Source organism: Aotus nancymaae, unplaced genomic scaffold (genome assembly GCF_030222135.1).
Source record: "Aotus nancymaae isolate 86718 unplaced genomic scaffold, 86718_ANA_hifiasm-v0.15.2.pri h1tg000025l, whole genome shotgun sequence".
Classification (NCBI taxonomy): domain Eukaryota; kingdom Metazoa; phylum Chordata; class Mammalia; order Primates; family Aotidae; genus Aotus; species Aotus nancymaae.
Genome location: NW_026988438.1, coordinates 30,729,351 through 30,748,584, shown reverse-complemented (window position 1 = coordinate 30,748,584; position 19,234 = coordinate 30,729,351). Strand labels below are relative to the sequence as shown.

The following is a 19,234-nucleotide window of genomic DNA, read 5'->3' as shown; positions in this document are numbered from 1 at the left end:
TGAGGTGGGAAGATTGCCTGAGCCCAGGAGGCCGAGGCTGCAGTGAGCCATGATAGCACCGCTACACTCTAGTCTGGGTGAAGGAGTGAGACTTTATCTCAAAAAAAGAATAAAACAGAATGGGGCAGAGAGTATGTTTGAAGAGATAATAGCTGAGAATTTTCTAAAACTTAAAGCAGCAGCATATAATCCACAGCTGTGGGACCATGGCCGCAGCAGAGGAACAGAATCCAGAGGATGGAGAAGAGGAGGAAAGAGAAAGGAAAACAGTTGGTTCTCATGGAATGGTCAGAAATTACTGATTCAAACTTCCTTTCAAAATGTGAAAATAAATGCAAAATTTTGAGGATTGACATCAAGCAGCCCTTTCTCCAAGTGGACAGATATGTCCTGGCTGGGGAGTCAGAAGACACTCTTGGGACTTGTGTTATATTTGAAGAAAATGTTGAACATGTGGATACAGAGGGCAAGATAGAACACAGTGCTAAAATACAAGTGCCATGCAGGGAAGAAGTCAGCACAGCAAGAACTCTTCTGACAGAGGAGGAGGGAGGAGAGAACAGATGGGGTGGAACGGCTGCAAATCAAGGATAAGGATTTCTCCTCTAGACCTGACATAATTTGTAGCTTTCTATATAAAAATGAAGATGAAGTGGTAGCTTCAGCCTCAGATAAACCTTTGGAATTGGAAGAAAGATTCAAATGAAAGACAGTTCAAACGTGAGTTGTGAACAGGAGAAGCTGCTGCATGTGGACATAGAGGATTCTGGTCCTCTTCATGACATCCCTTCTGAGACAGAAGATTCTGTGTTTACAGAAACTCAAGATGCTGCCTTAGAAATCACTCCTAGATGAGGGCTACGTGCAGTGGCTCATGCCTGTAATCCCAGCACTTTGGGAGGCCAAGGCAGGCAGATCATGGGGTCAAAGGATCGAGACTATCCTCACCAACATGGTGAAACTCTGTCTCTACTAAAAATACAAAAATTACCTGGGCATGGTGGCATACGCCTGTAGTCCCAGCTACTTGCAGGAGAATTGCTTGAACCTAAGGCTGAGATCATGCCACTGCATTCCAGCTGTATATCTTTCAATTGTTCACTATTTTATTGTGGTTAGCTATACACACATATCCAGTCTCATCACAGCTTGTTAAGAATCACTCAGGACCAGACATGAATTGAATTTTTAAAAACTCATCTTAAATGACTTTAGGGACACTTCTCTGAAAGTGTCCTTTAAATACAAGGTTTTACTAAAGTAAGTACCTAAGTTTCCTATTGTAGCTGTTACAAATGACCATAAACTTTGTGGCTGAAAACAACAAAACGTATCATCATAGTTTTGAAGGTTGGAAATCTGACACGAGTTTTACGTGAGCTAAATTCAAGGTGATGACAGGGCTGCAATCCTTTATGGAAGCTGGGGGCAGGGTAGGGAACATAAATCCATTTCCTTGCTTATTCAGTTGTTGGCAGAATTCAATTATTTGCAGTTGAAGAATCAAAGTCCTGTTTTCTTGGTATCTGCCAGCTGAGGGCCAATTCCAGCTCCCGGAGGCTGCCCACATTCCTTGGCTTATGGTCCCTTCTCTTCAGAGCTAGCAATGGTGGGTCATGTCCCCTTTCCTGTTACTTCCTCATCATACCTCTCTCTGACCTACCCTTTTGTCTTCCATTCCATTTTAAAGGTGCATTTGATTATGATTACATTGGGCTCACTTGGATACTCTTTCTATTTTAAGGTTTATAACCTTAATTCCATCTGTAAAGTTTCTTTTGCTGTATAATTTAACATATACATGCATAAAACTAGGGAGTGGGGCATGGGAATCTTTTGAGAGACCATTTTTTAGTCTACTACAATATGTATTTTATCTAGAAACAGAAAAAGAATTTTGAAGTACTTAAAGGTACAATTCCTAATAGTTCAACTGTCAATTCTCTCTTTTTCTACTTGAGAAAGATGGCTGGAATTCAACTGTAATCATGATTTCATTAGGGGAAGTAACCTAAATCTGCCATAATTTGTATTTTTTAAGTAAATTACTCACAAATATACTTTGTTATAGGTTGAGCTGTATGAAACTGTCAATATTTGTATCTGACTATAAAACACAGCAATTTCACCTAGTTTAGCCTAGGTGAAATTAATAGTTAAAACACACCTTACATTAATTACATCTCACAATTAATGGAGATGTAACTCTTTTAACAGGTTAGAGAACTAATGTGCTGGATAAGAAATTTTTTTCTTCAAAAAGTTTTGTATTTAATTGGAAAACAACTTACCTTGATAAAAAGCATTTTCAAATCATAAGCACATTACCTTTTCCCAGTTTTTATATGACTTTTTAGTCTCAGCTTTGTATTGGTCTATTCTCACACTACTAATAAAGATATACCTGAGACTGGGTAATTTAAAAAGAAAAAGAAGTTTGATGGACTCACAGTTCCACATGGCTGGGGAGGCCTCACAATCATGGTGGAAGGTGAAAGAAGAGCAAAGACACGTTGTACACGGCAGCAGGCAAGAGAGTGTGTGCAGAGGAACTGTCCTTTATAAAACCATCAGCTCCCATGAGGCTTATTCACAATCATAAGAACAGCACAGGAAAAACCCACTGCAATTCAATTACCTCCCACCAGGTCTCTCCCATGACACGTGGGGATTATAGGAGCTAAAATTCAAGATGAAATTTGGGTGGGGACACAGCCAAACCATATCAACATTTTATTTATTTATTTTTTTTTTTGAGAGAGAGAGATGGTCTCACTGTGTCATCTAGGCTTGAGTGCAGTGATGCCATCATAGCTCAGTGAAGCCTTAAACTCTTGGATTCAAGCAATCTTCCTGCTCTGGCCTCTCAAGTAGCTGGGAACTACAGGTACATGCCACCATGCTAGCTAATTTTTTCTTTTTTTTTTTTTTCTGTAGAGACAGGGTTTTACTATGTTGCCCAAGCTGGTCTTGAACTCCTCATCTCAAGCAATCCTCCGACTTCAGCCTCCCAAAGCTCTGAGATTATAAGCTTGAACCACTATGCCCAGTCTAATGTCAGCATTTAATAAAAATCTATTGTTCCCACCATATATATGTATAGGAGAGACTGCTAACTGCCTGATTCAATTATCTGTTCTTTCTTTTTCTCTTTGTAACAGAATGCCAGAACTTATTCAAATCAGCAATGTGCCCAGCTTTCCCCATAGATTCATGTGGCCATATGACGAAGTTCTGGCCATTGATATGGAATTAGAAGTGTTGGGCCAGGCCCAGTGGCTCACACCTGCAATCTCAACACTTTGGGAGGTCAAGATGAATGGTTTGCTTGAGCTCAGAAGTTCAAGACCAGCCTAGGCAACATGGCAAAACTCTGTCTCTACAAAAATGTACAAACCATAGCCACGCATGGTGGTGTATGCCTGTAGTTCCAGCTTTTCTGGATGCTGAAATAGGAGGATTGCTTGAGCCTGGCAGGTTGAGTCTGCAGTAAGCTGTGATCATACCACTGCACTCCAGCCTGGGCAACAGAGTGAGACTCTGCCTCAAGAAACGTAAATATAAAAAAAAATAAGAACTGTTGAGTGATGCTTCCAGAAAGTTTCCTTAAACTTAAAGGCATAAGAGGAAGCAGGTGGGCTCATCTTCTCTTTCTTCCTGCTAGAACATGCATGTGGTGGCTACAACTCCAGTAGGATTCTTGGACTTTAAAGCAACCTTGGAAATAAAGCCTTGGGTGGCAGAGCAGCAGGATAGAAGATTGGGTCCTGATTCTGTGAGACTGCCCTGGACTGCTCTGAGTAAATGGTTAACAAAACCCTTTCTCTTCCCTAGTAAAAGAACTTGAGTTTACCTTCCATCATTTCTCTGGAAGCCTACTAGGCAAGGTAATAATGGAATGTCAAATGTGATACTAGGCAATACTGTTTATGATTAAAGATGATCCCTTATTGGTAAACTGTATCTGGACTGTGACACATACTATAAGTGCCCATCAAAAAACATGAGTTTTGGGATCCTTACGTGTAGTGTTCCTTATTGCAAAAATTCCTGGAAGTTACACTCATGGGCTGCCTCAACAGGTATTAGTTCTCATGGAGCATGAAGCTTCCAAGCCAGGTGGCTTCTGCACCCACCTGGATGATCTTGTTTCCTTATACCTGAGCTGACACTTGGCAGGCTGGACACTTAAGCCTCTTGCTGAAATAAGCCTCATGCTGCCATGTTGTTGTGCTGTTTCTTGTTCTGTATCTTGCTAAGTGAACAGGGTATCAGATTGGATTCCACAAGGCTGATTGGGTCCTGTGAGTGGCACTGTCGTTCTAAACCTGTGACTACTGCTGCTGCTCAGGCAGAAAAGCCATTGCCACTGCTTACCTCTGACCTTTCATATGAGAGAGATATGACCTACTGTCTTGTTTAAGTCACTCTGTAATAGCCAAACTTAATCCTAATTGTTACATATGTGTTTGTAAAAACATGAAAAATATTAAAAAGTAGACCAGGTACAGTAGCTCATCCCTGTAATCCCAACAGTTTGAGAGGCCAAGGTGGGAGGATTGCTTGAGGCCAGGAGTTCAAGACCAGCTGGGCAACACAGCAAGACACCTGTCTATGTTTTTTTTAAAACAAAGTATGAAGAAGTGGAAGATTCTTGAAATTTGTAATTTTGCAAAAGAAACTGATCTATACTGTAATGTACTTCTACTTTAAGTTGAAGAAGAAAATAAAGTCTTAAATTCTGAAGAGAAAAAAAAAGCAGCATATAATCCTGAACAGTATAAAAATAAAAAGAAGTCCATACTTGGATACATTACAGTGATACTAAAGAAAACCCAAGTCAAGGAGAAAAAAAATCTTAATAGCAGAGGGAAAAAAAAAAAAGTACCACTCACCTTCAAAAAAGGAACAGATTGACAGCTGACCTCTCAGCAGAAATAATGTAAGCCTAAAGACAGTGAAATGATGTATATTCAGTGTACTAAAATAACTGCCAACCTAAAATTCTATACACAACAAAAATATCATACCAGAATTACGACAAAATATCAGACAACAGCTAAAAAGAGCTCACCAACAGACGATCCTCACTTAAAGAAAATCTGAAGGATGTATTTCAGAGAGAAGTATTCTTAGATAGAAACTGTGAGATATAAGAAAGAATAAACAGCAAAAATAGAATAAATGTAAACCACGGAATAAAGAACAGCAATCTCCATCAAATAATAACACGACAGAAGTGCCATATAGTTTGGCTGAGGGTGAGGGAATTATCAAGGAAGATTTTGCTGAGAGTGACAGAAGTCAGTGTGGCTGGAGGGGAAGAGAAGAATGAGGTGGGGCTGAAGAATTAGGTTATATAGGTCACATATAATTATATAGGGCTTTGTGAGTCATGTCAGTACTTTAGCCCACATGCAAGGGGCCACCATTGTGGGGTTATAAGCAGGGAGATAATTTTAAATGGTTATTCTGTGTACCATAAGGATGAAGCACGGCAAAGTGGATAGAGGGTTTCAAGTTAGGTTGCTTTTTTTTTTGTGGTTGCAATTGAGAGACGATGATAGTTTAGATTATAGAGGACCAATGGAAATGGAAGATGGTAGTTGGATGCAAAGGGCATTTAAGAAATAGAGTTGGCCAGGCGCAGTGGCTCATGCTTGTAATCCCAGCACTTTGGAAGGCTAAGGCAGGTGGATCATGAGGTCAAGAGATTGAGACCATCCTGGCCAACACAGTGAAACCCCATCTCTACTAAAAATATACAAAAATTAGCTGGGCATGGTGGCATGCACCTGTAGTCCCAGCTACTCGGGAGGCTGAGACAGGAAATTGCTTGAACCTGGGAAGCAGAGGTTGCAATAAGCCAAGATCACGCCACTGCACTCCAGTGTGGCAACAAATTGATACTCCATCTCAAAAAAAAAAAAAAAAAAAGACGAAGAAATCGAGTTGACAGACTTTAGGAAACACTGGATGTGCGACTCTGCAGAGGGAGAAACCAAGAAGGACACTGCTGTAGACTGAAAATTTATGTCCACCCGAAATTCCTATGTTGAAACCTAATCCCCAGTGCGATGGTATTCAGAGGCAAAGCCTTTGGGAGGGGATTAGATCATGAAAGCTGAGCCTTCATGAATGGCATTGGTACCTTTATAAAGGAGACTCCAGAGAGCTCCCTCACCCTTTTCACTATGTAAAGACAAAGCAAGAAGACAGCCATCTATGAATCAGAACATGGGCCCTCACTCGACACCAGATCTAGTGGTGCCTTAATTCCCAGCCCCCAGAACTGTAAGAAACCAATTTCTGTTGTTGATAAACCACCCAGTGTTTGGTATTTTGCTATAACAGCCAAAACGGACAAGACAGACACCTTAATGGTTCGCATTACTGCCTAGATGTGGTGCCAGTCACTTAGACCTGCAATAAAGGCAGATAGCAGAAGTAGGAGACAATGTTGGGAGATCCTATTTTACACTTATTACACTTATTTAGCTTGATATGACTTTAAGACACTCAAGCAGAAATGACGAAGAACTGGTTAAATACTTAGACCTGGAATTCAGAGAAACCCAAGCTAAAGATATAAATTCAAGAATCATCTTCACAGAAATGACACTTGAAGCCATGGGCATAGCAACAATGACCAGAAGAGGACTTAAGACTGAACCTCAAGAATTCTAACATCCTGAAGTGTTGAGAAGCTCTGGAGCTCTGCAGTCAGTCAGGTTGCCCGACATTGGATCCTGGCTCTACTAACTGCAGGCTGTTTTGCCTCTCTGAGTACCACTGGCATCCTCTGTAAAACAGTTAATGTTGTTATGAGGTGGTTGTTATGAGGATCATATGCGATAATACATGGAGAGCACCTAGCATGGCATCTGTCTCATGGTAACAGCTCCTAAGCTTAGCTCTATTCATAATACGACAGGAAAGGAGAGGACAGACTAGGAAAGGAGACAAAGCAGCAGTCAGAGAGAAAAAGAAGACCAGACAGAACAGTGAATGTCTTCAGGAAGAGTCAGTAGTGCTGATGTTGCAGATAAGTCAAAAAGATGAGGACTGATAAATGTCCTCTAAACCCAGGGACCTTAGAGAAACTCTGTTAGAGGGATAGGGGTGCAGATGCCAGAACGGAGTGAGTTAGGGGGAGAAAATGGAGACAGCAAGTATAGAAGCCACATCTGGGAGCTGGACTAACAAAGGGAGAATGAAAATATCAATAGGTTCCTATGGAGAAGGGGAAGGAGGGCTAAGGGAGGCTGTTACTCAAGAAAGAGGCTCCAACAGATATCTCCCACTGCTCTCCTGGGGAACGACCGATTCAGCAGACCGTGAGTTCCTCATTCCCAGCACCGTTCACAAGACACTGGATGACCATTTGTTAAGACAGGTGAACAGAGAGGCTGATGACTTGCAGACCTATGATTCAGGGAACGGGCTCGTGAGACACAGGGACTAGGAGTGGGGTCAGGAAGAGTCAGCTGGTGTTGATGAATTGCAGAGAAAGGTGGCGTTAGGGAAATAAATCAGCCTTGCTTGGGTCAAGTAGTACTCAGGGAAAATGTATAGAACTGAAATAATTAGTGTTTTGTGACTATAATTTTTGAACTTCTAGATGTGCATTTGTGTTAACCTGACAAGGTACAGGATAAGATGCTATAAAAAGTGGATTCCAATTTCATGCATGGGTAAAATCCTCACTCTCTAAATCCACAACACTGATGTAAATACACAGAAGGGAGAAAAGAAATCGTAAACTATCCATACATTGATGACTATAAAGGAAAAGGACAGGAGAGATTCATGTCTAACTTCCAAAAGATGAAGGAGTCCATAAAAGAAAGAAATAAAGGGAAAGGAAAAAAAAAGAGTAAACATGAAAACAAGTGGTAAAAAGCTCAAAAGGACTAATACCAAAACATTAGCCAGGGTCATCCTTGAATGAAAAGAATATAGGTGATTCTTACTTTCTTCATTTTGATTAGCTACATTTCTATATTTCTCTAAATTTCTCATCTTGTTTTCCTCTTTGCCCAGTTCCTAATACAGATGTTTACAGGAAGATAATACATTTCTTAATCTACCATACAATGGTACCCTTTTTGCTAGGATAGCAGTTGCCATATTTAACCTATAAAATTCTGATTTTAATTACTAGTGCAATGCTTGCCCTCTAAGAATTCATTCTCTATTGTCTTTGAGTATAAATATTTACCACCATTAAAGGTTCACCTAAGAAGCAATTTAATTTTTTAAAAGAAAAAAAGTGTCCTTACCCAAATCAACACATTTTTGAAAAATAATGACAAGATAAATTAAGAAACATAAGCATTGTCCAGTTAAAGCATATGTCAATATTGTAACATTAAAAGTCATCTACTATTAACTAATCAACTTTTTTTTTTCTTCTTGACATCCAATTTTGGGAGATCAATCAACTTTTAAATGCATCTATCCTGTATGATGTCTAGCTCAACCCATGTACTTTTTATAGAAGCAAACAATATGATTCCTGGATCAATAGTTACAGAACACAACTATATTTGTAGCACTAACTGTGTGGGGGGGAGGAGGGGGTGGGCAGCAAGAGATCAAAACAGTTCTAGATTCAAAAATGGGGAAAAATAAGTCTTTTAATGTTTAACACTCTTTAAAAGTCAAATTATGTTAATATCTCAGATAATCTGATGAACCTCACCTTTTGGTCTTACCCCCAGTTCACACATCCATGCACTACACACATGCTTTTATCTACTCATTCCCTTAACTCAAAATTTTACAGATACATTCTCTGCCTCTAAAAACTTGCCCATCACTTTAACATTTCACTAAATCCTCCTTCTTTTGGGAAAAACTTTTCGTATTAGTCCAAAAAAATGTGACAATATTACCTTTTTTCCCTTTTGGACAATGTTGTCTCTTCCTCTAAAAATAGTCCCTACCAAGTAGGAATGGGTTTGGCTGCAGGCAACAGAAAACTATGTTTAAATCTGTGGTTAAACCATAGGGATATGTATGATTTTGCTGAACTAAAAGTCCACAGGTAGGTGGTTCCAGGGTTCCTTCAGGGAATGGATGGTGTCATCAGGACCCAGACACTTTCACACTCCCATGCCATCATCCTTAGCATGCTGTCTTCTATTCACATGCCTGGTGCCTCATTGGCTGCTGCCACACCAGATGTCACATCCTCACGCTGTGCTTAAATGCAAGCATCAAGGGTATGGCAAAAGATGTTTTCTCAGAAGGTTCTGTCCTTTATCTGGAGAAGCAGCAGCTCCAGAAGTCCTCCTTATAGTCCTGTAGGCCAAAACTGAATCACATGGCCTTTCCTAGTCACAGGGAAGGATGTGAAAGTATTTCCCTTTTCACCTTCTAGTCAAACTCAATCTCATTTGTAGGAATTAAATGAAATAGTGCCCTGTTGATTTTATATCAATATCCCTATTGCATCTATCCAATTAGCTTCACCCCCACCCCTCCCCCATCAACTGCCACCACTGTACTACAGGCTTCAGAGTATCCCACCTGAAGTCTTCCAACAGTTCCTAACTGGTTTCCTGATTGCCCCATTTTGTCCCTTCTACCATCCACTCTTTATTTATTTATTTATTTAAGACAGAGTCTTTGTTGCCCAGGCTGGAGTGCAGTGGTGCAATCATAGCTCACTGCAGCCTGGAACTCCTGGGCCCAAGTGATCCTTCCGCCTCACCTCCCAAGCAGCTGGGACTACGGGTGCACACCACTGCACCTAGCTAATTTCTTGTATTTTTTGTAGAGGTTGAGGTTTTACCACGTTGCCCAGGCAGGTCTCAAATACCTGGGCTCAAGCAATCCTTCCACCTCAGCCTTCCAAAGTGCTGGGATTACAGACATGAGCTACTGCGCCTGCCCCATTCATTCTTTACACACCGTTGCTCGACATTTAACTGCGAATCTTACCATGTTACTCCTCCTCAGTGGATTGTGGTCCGGAATGGTTTGGCCACACCCACCTCTCCAGCTTCAGCCCCCTCTCCTCACTCAGATCACCTGCTCTTTGCCTCTCAAGAAACCTCAATTCCTTCACACCTCCAAGTTGTTGCCCATGCTATTTCCGCCATCTGAAATGCTCACCTGTTCTGTATCTCAGCTATCTCTCCTCAGTTTTCAAATCTCCCCTTAAATGTCCTCCTGTATGCAAGGGTTTATAAGATGTTGTCATTAAGTTTGAAGTTGTTGAATATAAATAATCTTTTTTTTTTTAATTTCAGCAGTTAATAGAGGTTCATTTATTAGTAAAACACTGACCCTTTTGTTAAAATCACACTTGAGGAGCCAATTGGAAGAACTTATTTTCTTTTCCAAAATTTTTTGTTCTTTAACCCATATGCTCAACAGACAATGTAAAAACCCAGCTCCATAGCTTTCTACTGGTGATGACGCCTCAGACAAGAGCATTCCTCCATGATTCAATGTCATCTGTAAAGTAATGGCACTATGATAAATTGTCCCATTCTCCCCTCAAAGTTGGTGGCCTGCCTTTGTTCAATCCTGGTGCTGTGATGGAATGTTTATGCTCTAAAACTAATCCCAAGAAATATATAAAAATGCATGACTTTCAAATACACTGTGCTGCACATATCATAAAAATTCAAAGAATACCAAACTAAAAAGTAAATCATATATTCATATTTTTATCTTTCACAAATCAAAATATTCTATAAAATTTTTTCTACTAATTCTATATTGCAAATTACTTGAGTTAGGCAATATGTCTTTCACTACTTTTTTTTTTTTTTAAGACAGTCTCTCGCTCTGTCGCCCAGGCTGGAGTGCAGTGGCAGGATCTCAGCTCACTGCAACCTCTGCCTCCCAGGTTCAAGTGATTCTCATGCCTCAGCCTCCCCAGTAGCTGAACTACTCAAAAAACCTCAATTTCTTTACACCTCCAAGTTGTTCCACATGCTATTTCCCCTATCTGAAATGCTCACCTATTCTGCATCTCAGCTAATCTCTCCTCAGCTGGGACTACTCAAGAAACCACCACCACCACCCGCCACCACGTGCACCACCATGCCCGCCTAATGTTTGTTTTCTTTCTTTTTTTCCCCAGTAGAGACAGGGTTTTGTCATATTGACCAGGCTGGTCTCAAACGACTGGCCTCATGTGATCCACCCCCCACGCCCCCACCAAAGTGCTAGGGTTACAGACTTAAGCCATCTCGCCCCACTGTCTTTTACTGCTTTTATACTGCAAAAAGTTTTCACAACAAAGATGCTCAGTTGCTCCATACCCAGTCCTTCAGAGGAGTTATGCTTGTACATGAGCTCAAGGAACATCAAAATAGTTTTTGAAAAAGAAGACCATCCTAGAAGATGAAGCAAGCTGCACCTCTGCCTTCATTAGTGAAAATGCCCTTTGTCACTATCTTTACGTCAAACGAATAAAAAGCACTCCTGTGCGACCAGTACAATCCCCTGGTTCGCTTCCTGCAGTGGCTCAGGGCTGGATTTACGCTGCCCTAGTGGAGTGGCTCTCCATGGACTTCTAGGCCAGAAAGAAGGAAATTCATATCCTCACTGAGTCATGTTAAAAGTCCCAGGCTGGCAGACAGTGGTGGTTAAAACCGTGGAAGCTAGAGGCAGACCTCCTGGATTCCAACTCTGCTCTGCCACGTACCAGACAGGCAACCCTGAGCAACCATTTAACTTTCCCGTGCGAGGATTTCCTCGCCTGTCGAGTGAGTATAAAATACAATAATAATAATAATACCTACCTCCTAGGGTTGCTGTGAGAAGTAAAAGACTTAATCCACAGAAGGCGCCTGTAACGGCGCCTGGCTGGCACACAGCGAACTTGTCAATAACGTTACAGCCTTTCAACTAAGGGCACCTGAAACTCGCAAACATTTTGCCCAGGTGTGGATTCGTTCCCGTGAGTACAAAACTTGGAATCCGGGGACCCGCAAGAGGGAAAAGAAACCGGGGATGAGGCCAAGGGAAAGCTGCTGGGGCAATTTTTATCCAGCAGAGCCCAGCTACAGTCTCGGCCTCCCAGTCTCAGGTCTACCCCGTTTCTTCTCGAAGAGCCGATCGGGGGAGCGGCGCGGCACAGCTTTTCTCCAATCAGACACCTAAAGGCTGGCGCCACGTCTGCGACCTGATCCAATCTCCTCCCTAGGAGGGCGGGAACGCGAAGTTCCTACCTGCACCTGTGGCAGCGGTGACCGCCTCCTGGGTTATTTTTTTTTTTCTCCCTCACCTGCCCCAGGGTTCTGGTTTCCCGAATCACTTGGCGAATAACCAGCAGGTGGGCAGATGTCTTCTTCGCATTCCTACCGACGCGTAGGCAAGTTCGATGCGCCAGAGTGAACAGCCAGGGTCCCCATCTCTCAGCTGACTCCCAGGCGGTGCTAGCAGGGAAGAGGGACGCGCCGGAGAATGAAACACTACTAGCCGGGAAAGCCGGCCTGGACCTTCACCCGGGGCAGCAAGCCTGGCAGTCCCTCGCCACCGCCCCCTCCAACCAGAACAGACAACGCTGCGAGCCCCGGGCTTCCGCCGCAGCGCGCAGAAATTGGAAGTGCCAGAGGAGACGAGCAGCAGCACTTGATTTAGCTAGGCTGCGGGCATTCCGACCCTCACACTTTCCAGAAGCCTGATCTCTCCAAGTCCGCGCCCAGGGACTCGAGCCCCGGCTTCCAGGTTGACCCGAGCGCGCCCAATTCGTGCTGTCGGCCGCGTTCACCGCGCGGGGCCTCCAGATCGTGTGAAGTCCGAGCAGGTGAGCGACTGGGGGTGGTTCTGCGTCCGCTGAGACAGAGCCTGGCCCCGGGGGTCACCCTGGGGTGCTGCCCGGTGCCTCCCAGGTCCCCGCCTCCCGGCGCCCTAAGAGAGGCTGCAAACCACGGATGCTCCAGGACTGCGTTTTCTGTGCTTTTGCGTAATTTGCCATCTTTTCCTTGCGCAATTCGTACAAAGCCCTTCCGCGCTCACAAAGTTAATTGTGAAGAAGAAAATACAGGTCAGAGGCCAGAAAGCAGCATCAGGACACCCAACCACCATTGTTACTAAATGACTTGGAGATAGGGGTTGCTTTTCCGATCTGCAAAGTAGGAGGGAATGGGATGTTCGCAGACGCAGTAGGTAATTGTGCCTGAGGGTGTGGGTGCCTTTTACCGAAGGAAATTTTGGCTGTTTTTTTTCTTGTATTGTTTTCAAGTCGGTGCCCGACTGTGTCCTCAGGGAATCCTGGGGAGGAGCCGGTGCCGCTGTTTCGGGGCGCAGCCCAGGCCGCCCCGCTGCCTCCCCGCCTCCCGTAGGCGATCTGACTTCCTCTCCCTGGCGGTTCCGGGAGGAGAACCTCCTACAACAAACACCACCGAAGTTTCCCTCGCCAGCGCGTTCGCCAATCCCAGGAGTGCCCGGCGCGTGGGCTGGGAAGGAGCCGAGCGGAAACCTGGAAGTGAGCCGCGGCGCAGGCGAATCCTGCGCGTTACTGGCGGCAGCGCCCAAGAGACCCCGCACGGAAAGTGGGCTGAGAGTTTCGCTTGCAGCACCAGCACCTAAGGGCTCAGAAGGGGCCTTGCGCTCCGCAGGGGGTGGGGGTGTCTTAGAAGCTCGGGGAAGAAGCTCATTGTTGCGGAGTTCCTGGTTGCGTTCTTTCTCCTTGGAAGGAGGGAAATGCACAAAAACAGAGAAGCCTTTAATTTGTAACTGAAATTCTCCAGAGTTCAGAGTTGTGTCGTACAGACTCGGTGCATATTTTAATACAAAACTAAGGGAAGAGGCCATTTGATACTTGGCTTCATCTCAACCGTCAGCCGGGGGTGACTTCAAAAAGATGCAAGATTGGGCTCTGGGTAACAAAATGAAGAATTAGGATGGTGGTTTTCAAGGGAAGTTAAGTCTAGACATGCTTCTTTGAAAGTCACAAGGCAGAAGTGGTTAAAAGCAGAATTTAAATGATGCAAAACAAAAATATCATAAGCTTGTTCTTCTCTCCTACTGGGATATAAATTCTCCGAAGTATCTCATAGAAAAGGCTGCGGGGATGAAAGTCTATGGGGGCAAATCGTGGAGGGAAGTTTCGTGACTGTTTGCCATGGACTAATTAAGCCTCACTATTCATCTGTAGAGAGGACGTACTTGGTTCCCAGCGCCCTCCTCCCAGGTGCTCATCCAAAGGGAGGCCACTCTGGGCCGGATGGGTCACCTTTGGGCGTCCATCTACAGTCAAGCAGTGTGGACAGGGTGGGTCATTTTCCCTCTAGACGGGTTGATCCAGATGGCCGGGAACGTCCCCTAGGTCTCCCCCCCCCACCCCCCCGCCCCGCACACGCACACTGCACTGCACTTCCCCTGAAGGCAAGGCGAAGGCTGAAGCCAAAGAGTTCAAGGCTCAGCCTGGAGACCAGGTGGTGACGCCCTGGAAGACACATTCGCCAGCAGCCTCTGGGGCGCAGTGGAGCCTACTGTGGGCTTCGTGGCTCGGGGGTTGGGTCACTCTGACCCCAGCCGATCTGGTGCCAGACGGAGCACAAGGGAGGAAATGGGACTCGGGGGCACGTGACTTCAACCCAGTAACCAAGTTTTGTTTCTTTCCCCCAGTACAGGCCGCTCCCTGGGCACCCACCCCGCAGCCCACCTGGGACAAGCCGGGGGAAGGGGTGGAGTGAACTGCGGAGACCACGTGGAGACAGGGGCCGCTTTGGCCCTTCCATCCGGGTGCCCGGAGCCCCTAGGCCCTCCGGCTATGGCTGACAGCGGCGGTGCGGGCAGCTCCGGCCCCTGGTGGAAATCACTCACCAACAGCAGGAAGAAAAGCAAGGAAGCCGCGGTGGGGGTGCAGCCTCCGGCCCAGCCTGCTCCCGGGGAGCCCACGCCACCTGCGCCGCCCAGCCCGGACTGGACCAGCAGCTCCCGGGAGAACCAGCACCCCAATCTCCTTGGGGGCGCCGGCGAGCCCCCCAGGCCAGACAAGTTGTACGGGGACAAATCCGGCAACAGCCGCCGCAATTTGAAGATCTCGCGCTCCGGCCGCTTTAAAGAGAAGAGGAAAGTGCGTGCCACGCTGCTCCCAGAGGGGGGCAGGTCCCCGGAGGAGGCAGGTTTCCCTGGTGACCCCCACGAAGACAAGCAATAGCCCCAGTAGCCTTCACGCTCCAGGACTGTCTCTCTACCCAGCACTACCCCTAAACCCCCAGTTTCAAACCCGAGACTTCAGGTCTGCCCCCTCACATGTTGTCTCATTCCACCAAATTCAGAATATTCACACAATGCCTTCATTTTATTTTTCTGGAAATTGAAGTGTCAATTGGGTTTTCAATATTTCATGACTCAAGGATGCATTAAATATTTATTTGTGGTAAGAGAAGATACCTGCCGCTGAGGAGATCGGCATAATTATTTTTTTCAAAAAGCTATTCTGGGGCCCTGGCCCCTGGCTCATGTCCCAGCTCAGCTTGAACTCTGTAGCCTCTCAAATGAGGAAGGTGGCTGTTATTTAGGACTGGAAAGCAAATCACAGTGCTATTTTTAATGCCTAAGAAATGCACTTTAGGGGTACCTCCGTAGACTTACACCTTAAGTGAAGGAGTGGGGGAGGAAGAACTATTCTTAATAGAAGCATTTTAAAGTAAGGCAGGATTACTTTTAAAGTTAAACTATGAAACTGTACCGCCTATTTTAGTGTGGACTATTAAAACCGTTGCACTGTAAGACTTAAGGTGACTTTTGTATTTTTTCCATTCCAAGACTGAAACCCATCATACTTAAAAGCAGGCATGCAAAGTCCGAGGTGACAGAGTTAATCATTTGCCATACAACATAGCAGTGACTGTTGGAAAGCTGCAGGGAAGAGAACATTTCTGGAAACCAGCAACACCCGGACTGAACCTAGCCAGATATCCCTATTTATCAGCCAAATTTGAGGAAGGGAAAGAGGTACCAATTCATTATTCCTAAATTCACCTTTCACTTCAGTGCATTTTCATAGACTATAGTAAGTTACAATGCTAGTAATACATCCTTTTCATATCCATTGTTAAACTTACTAATAATTGTCTAAAATTAAACAGAAAGGACTGAACTCAGTTTGTGCAGCTAAAGAGGTAGAAGTCTTCCCCACGCTTTGCTTTAAAAGGTTATTTCTTTAAAGTATGCATGTATCTATTTTCAGACCCTTTAGATCTACCAACCTGAAGATTCTTAACAAAAATCTGTTTGCTTTTATTATGAACTTCAAGAAAAAGAGTAAATGAATACCATTTACTTTGAGAAAATTACAAGAGTTATTGTAGTTGTTAAGAGGCCCTGGGATCTTTTCCCACCACAATTCAGTTTATTTGTAAACACCCAGAAATGCATGGCAGGGAAATTATATTGATCAAAGTGTCTATCTTTGTAGATAACGACAAGCAGGAACTTAATTACAGCTTCTCAATTTGTATATATAGACAAGCTATTTTTTTGTTTCTCTCAAATTATAATTTATAAAGTAGTAAAACATCAATTGTTAAATTTAACAAATTTGATGAAGGTGGCTAAAATGAATTTAAATGAATGAATCAAGCTTCAGTACCAGCAGAATAATAGAGCGAGTGGTATGATACGTGAGTTTCCACATACCGAAGGCCTTACACTAAAGCGTTTATCTGGAGGTTATGAACACCTTAAAAGAGAAACTCTATGAGACGGCTTTTTTAAGCATGAAAAGACGTTTTAATTGTATATTTCAAACTGGAAAGTATGTGATCAGAATCTCATCCAGGTGGGCTTCCTGGATGAGGAAGACTACATTAAGTTTAAATGGGCCTATCATCTCTAGATTTAGAAAAAGAAGAGGCAATTGAGACTTGGCATAAAAAAGGAATTCATGATAAGGGACAGGACTGTGGGTTGGTAGAGCAATGGGAGTGAACATAGCACATGTTGTCAACGCTTTGGAACACCTTCAAAAAGTATTTCAATTTCACTCTGTAGAAAGCAATCAAAATTAAAGTAGGTAATTACCCAAAATGTTGTCTCCCTCCTTCCGGAAGACCAATAGATCAGGACTATACCAATTTATAAAATTAAGTCTGCAATTACATAACTTCAAAATCTTATACTAACCCTTTCATCCAGTTTTATTGTTTTAAAGAACTTTTTTCTTTAAAGTTACTGTATATTAACAAAACATTGGCAAGTTTTAAGGTTCTATGTCTAATTTTGGATTCCATCCAAATCTGCAATTGCTACAGATAATCAATAGACGTATAATAGAGCAGTGAAACTTATTAACATATTAACATGACATTTCTACCCCACCGTTCTGAAAGAATTTAAAACCATGCTAATGCAGTTATGACAATGAATGCAATTCACAATCTGCCATTGAGGTTTGTAATTACATCGTTTTAAAGCAGTCCTAAATTATGCAGTGGAAGGAATACACTGATTTAATCCCAACTGGGTGAAATCAGAAACCAAACAAAATTGGTGGGATAGAAAGATCATAAGGAAGATGAGAGAATTTGACGACGTGTCTTGCTGGAATTTATGTGCTTTACAGATACTTAATTACATTCCAAAAACAAACACAGATTTAAATTTTTTAACCTTGAGATAATTTATAGTAAAAAAAAGTTACTTAAATTTGGAGTCAGAGACTTTTCTTTAAATTCTCTTACAAATGAAATTTCACTCACAAATTTGGAAGCCATTTCAGAAATTTTAACACTATGCTTCCAAAGAGATGGGGAAAAAGGAACAAAACTCTAGCAGTGTATTTGCTGAATACTTTTGTAACCACGATAATTATATACAAAGGGTAGTTTTTGCCCCAGTGACTCTCCTTGCAAAATCGGTGGCTGGGCAGTGACTCATGTTACAGGTCGCCTGAACGTCCCTTTGTGTCTGTACTTCTGTTGTTCAGCCTATTCTGACTTGTATTTCAAAAGTGCAGACCCGATTTTACATATGCAGTTAGGATGTTCTGCTTTAGTCTATGAAATATACCTGGAAATATTTTTTTCTGCTTTGAAAGATTATGTGAACTCACCAATTCTAGTGCTGCCAAGTCCTTAGAAAGGAAATAGAAACCTAATAAGCATTGGCTAAAAGTTTTTTTCAAAAATGGTGCTTTTCCTGAGATGCACAGAAGCATATTTGGGTGCCTTGAAAGAAGGAAATACTAAAAATGAGCAGACAGAATTTCAAATGAAAGATAAACTTGAAAGAAAAAAGTGAAAGGACACTAATATCCAGTGACCCCAAGAGACCTTTTATGAAAAAAGAGAGAGATAATATTATTTTTCCCCAGCTGAGAAGTGTCAACCAGACTACAAACACACACACAAAAAGCTAGCATGATATGGTAAGGAAAACTGATTTTGTCAAGTCTATTTTATTTTTAGAGGGTTTCGTTATAACAGAAATGTGGGAGATTGTTTCTTGAGATAAATTCATGTTTATCTCCATGACAAGTAAAAAGTGGGACCAGAGATATTTTATACTTTGGATGTCAACATACAAATACCATAGACTAAGGATAGGTGTGATGGCTTACACCTGTAATCCTAGCACTTCGGGAGGCTAGGTGGGAGAATTGCTTAACCCCCAGAGGTCGAGGCTGCAGTGAGCCAAGATTTCGCCACTACATTCCAGCCTAAGCTACAGAGCAAGACCCTGTCTCAAAAATAAAAAACAAAACAAAACAAACAACAAATATCATAGACTAGAAACAAATGTGGAACCCATAGCAAGGCTTGTCGCCGAGCGGCTGGCTGTCCCATTGCAGCATGCTTCTTCTCACCTGTTCTCTGTACTCCTTGACCCCATTCTTACCTTGCCTCCAAGCCATTGCACATGCATTCCCATGAGGCTCAGGGACACAGAAGAGGGGCTGCCAGGAGCCCCATGGGCCTTCCCAGACTCCTGTAGGCCCAGTGTGTTGCCAATCACTTTGTTAGAAGATGATCACGCAGATTTGGAACATGAGATGAATAGTGTTTATGGTGAGAGAAGACGAACTAAGTGAATAGGATGTAAGGGAAACTATATAGACCTTGCTTTAGAAGAAGACAGCTGACCATTGATTTAGAAATGGCAATAGCTATTGACCATGGTAAATAAGACAGACAGTGGAATATAAGCAGTCCTTCTGGGAATTCAAAGTGAGAATTCAGCTGTGCTTTCAAACAAAATTATACTATAGATGATGAAATGATAGACTTATAATTATCAAAGTTGTTGGCATAATAAC

General features: G+C 43.1%; 1 protein-coding gene and 1 pseudogene across 2 annotated transcripts; both read left to right on the top strand.

Annotated features, from left to right (window-relative positions):
* Positions 1 to 206: 206 nt before the first annotated feature.
* Positions 207 to 855, top strand: LOC105713897 (general transcription factor 3C polypeptide 6-like; annotated as a pseudogene).
* An 11,333-nt stretch (positions 856 to 12,188) lies between these two features.
* PRR15 (proline rich 15) lies at positions 12,189 to 15,710 on the top strand. Of its 2 annotated transcripts, none has more exons than XM_012447766.3 (2): positions 12,189 to 12,772; positions 14,599 to 15,710. In XM_012447766.3, the coding sequence occupies exon 2, from the start codon at positions 14,744 to 14,746 to the stop codon at positions 15,131 to 15,133; it is 390 nt and encodes a 129-aa protein (XP_012303189.1). In that variant the 5' UTR covers positions 12,189 to 12,772; positions 14,599 to 14,743; the 3' UTR covers positions 15,134 to 15,710. The 2 variants fall into 2 exon arrangements, with proteins under 2 accessions (XP_012303189.1, XP_012303191.1); XM_012447768.1 differs by lacking the exon at positions 12,189 to 12,772 and adding an exon at positions 13,102 to 13,134.
* The last annotated feature ends 3,524 nt before the right edge of the window (positions 15,711 to 19,234 follow it).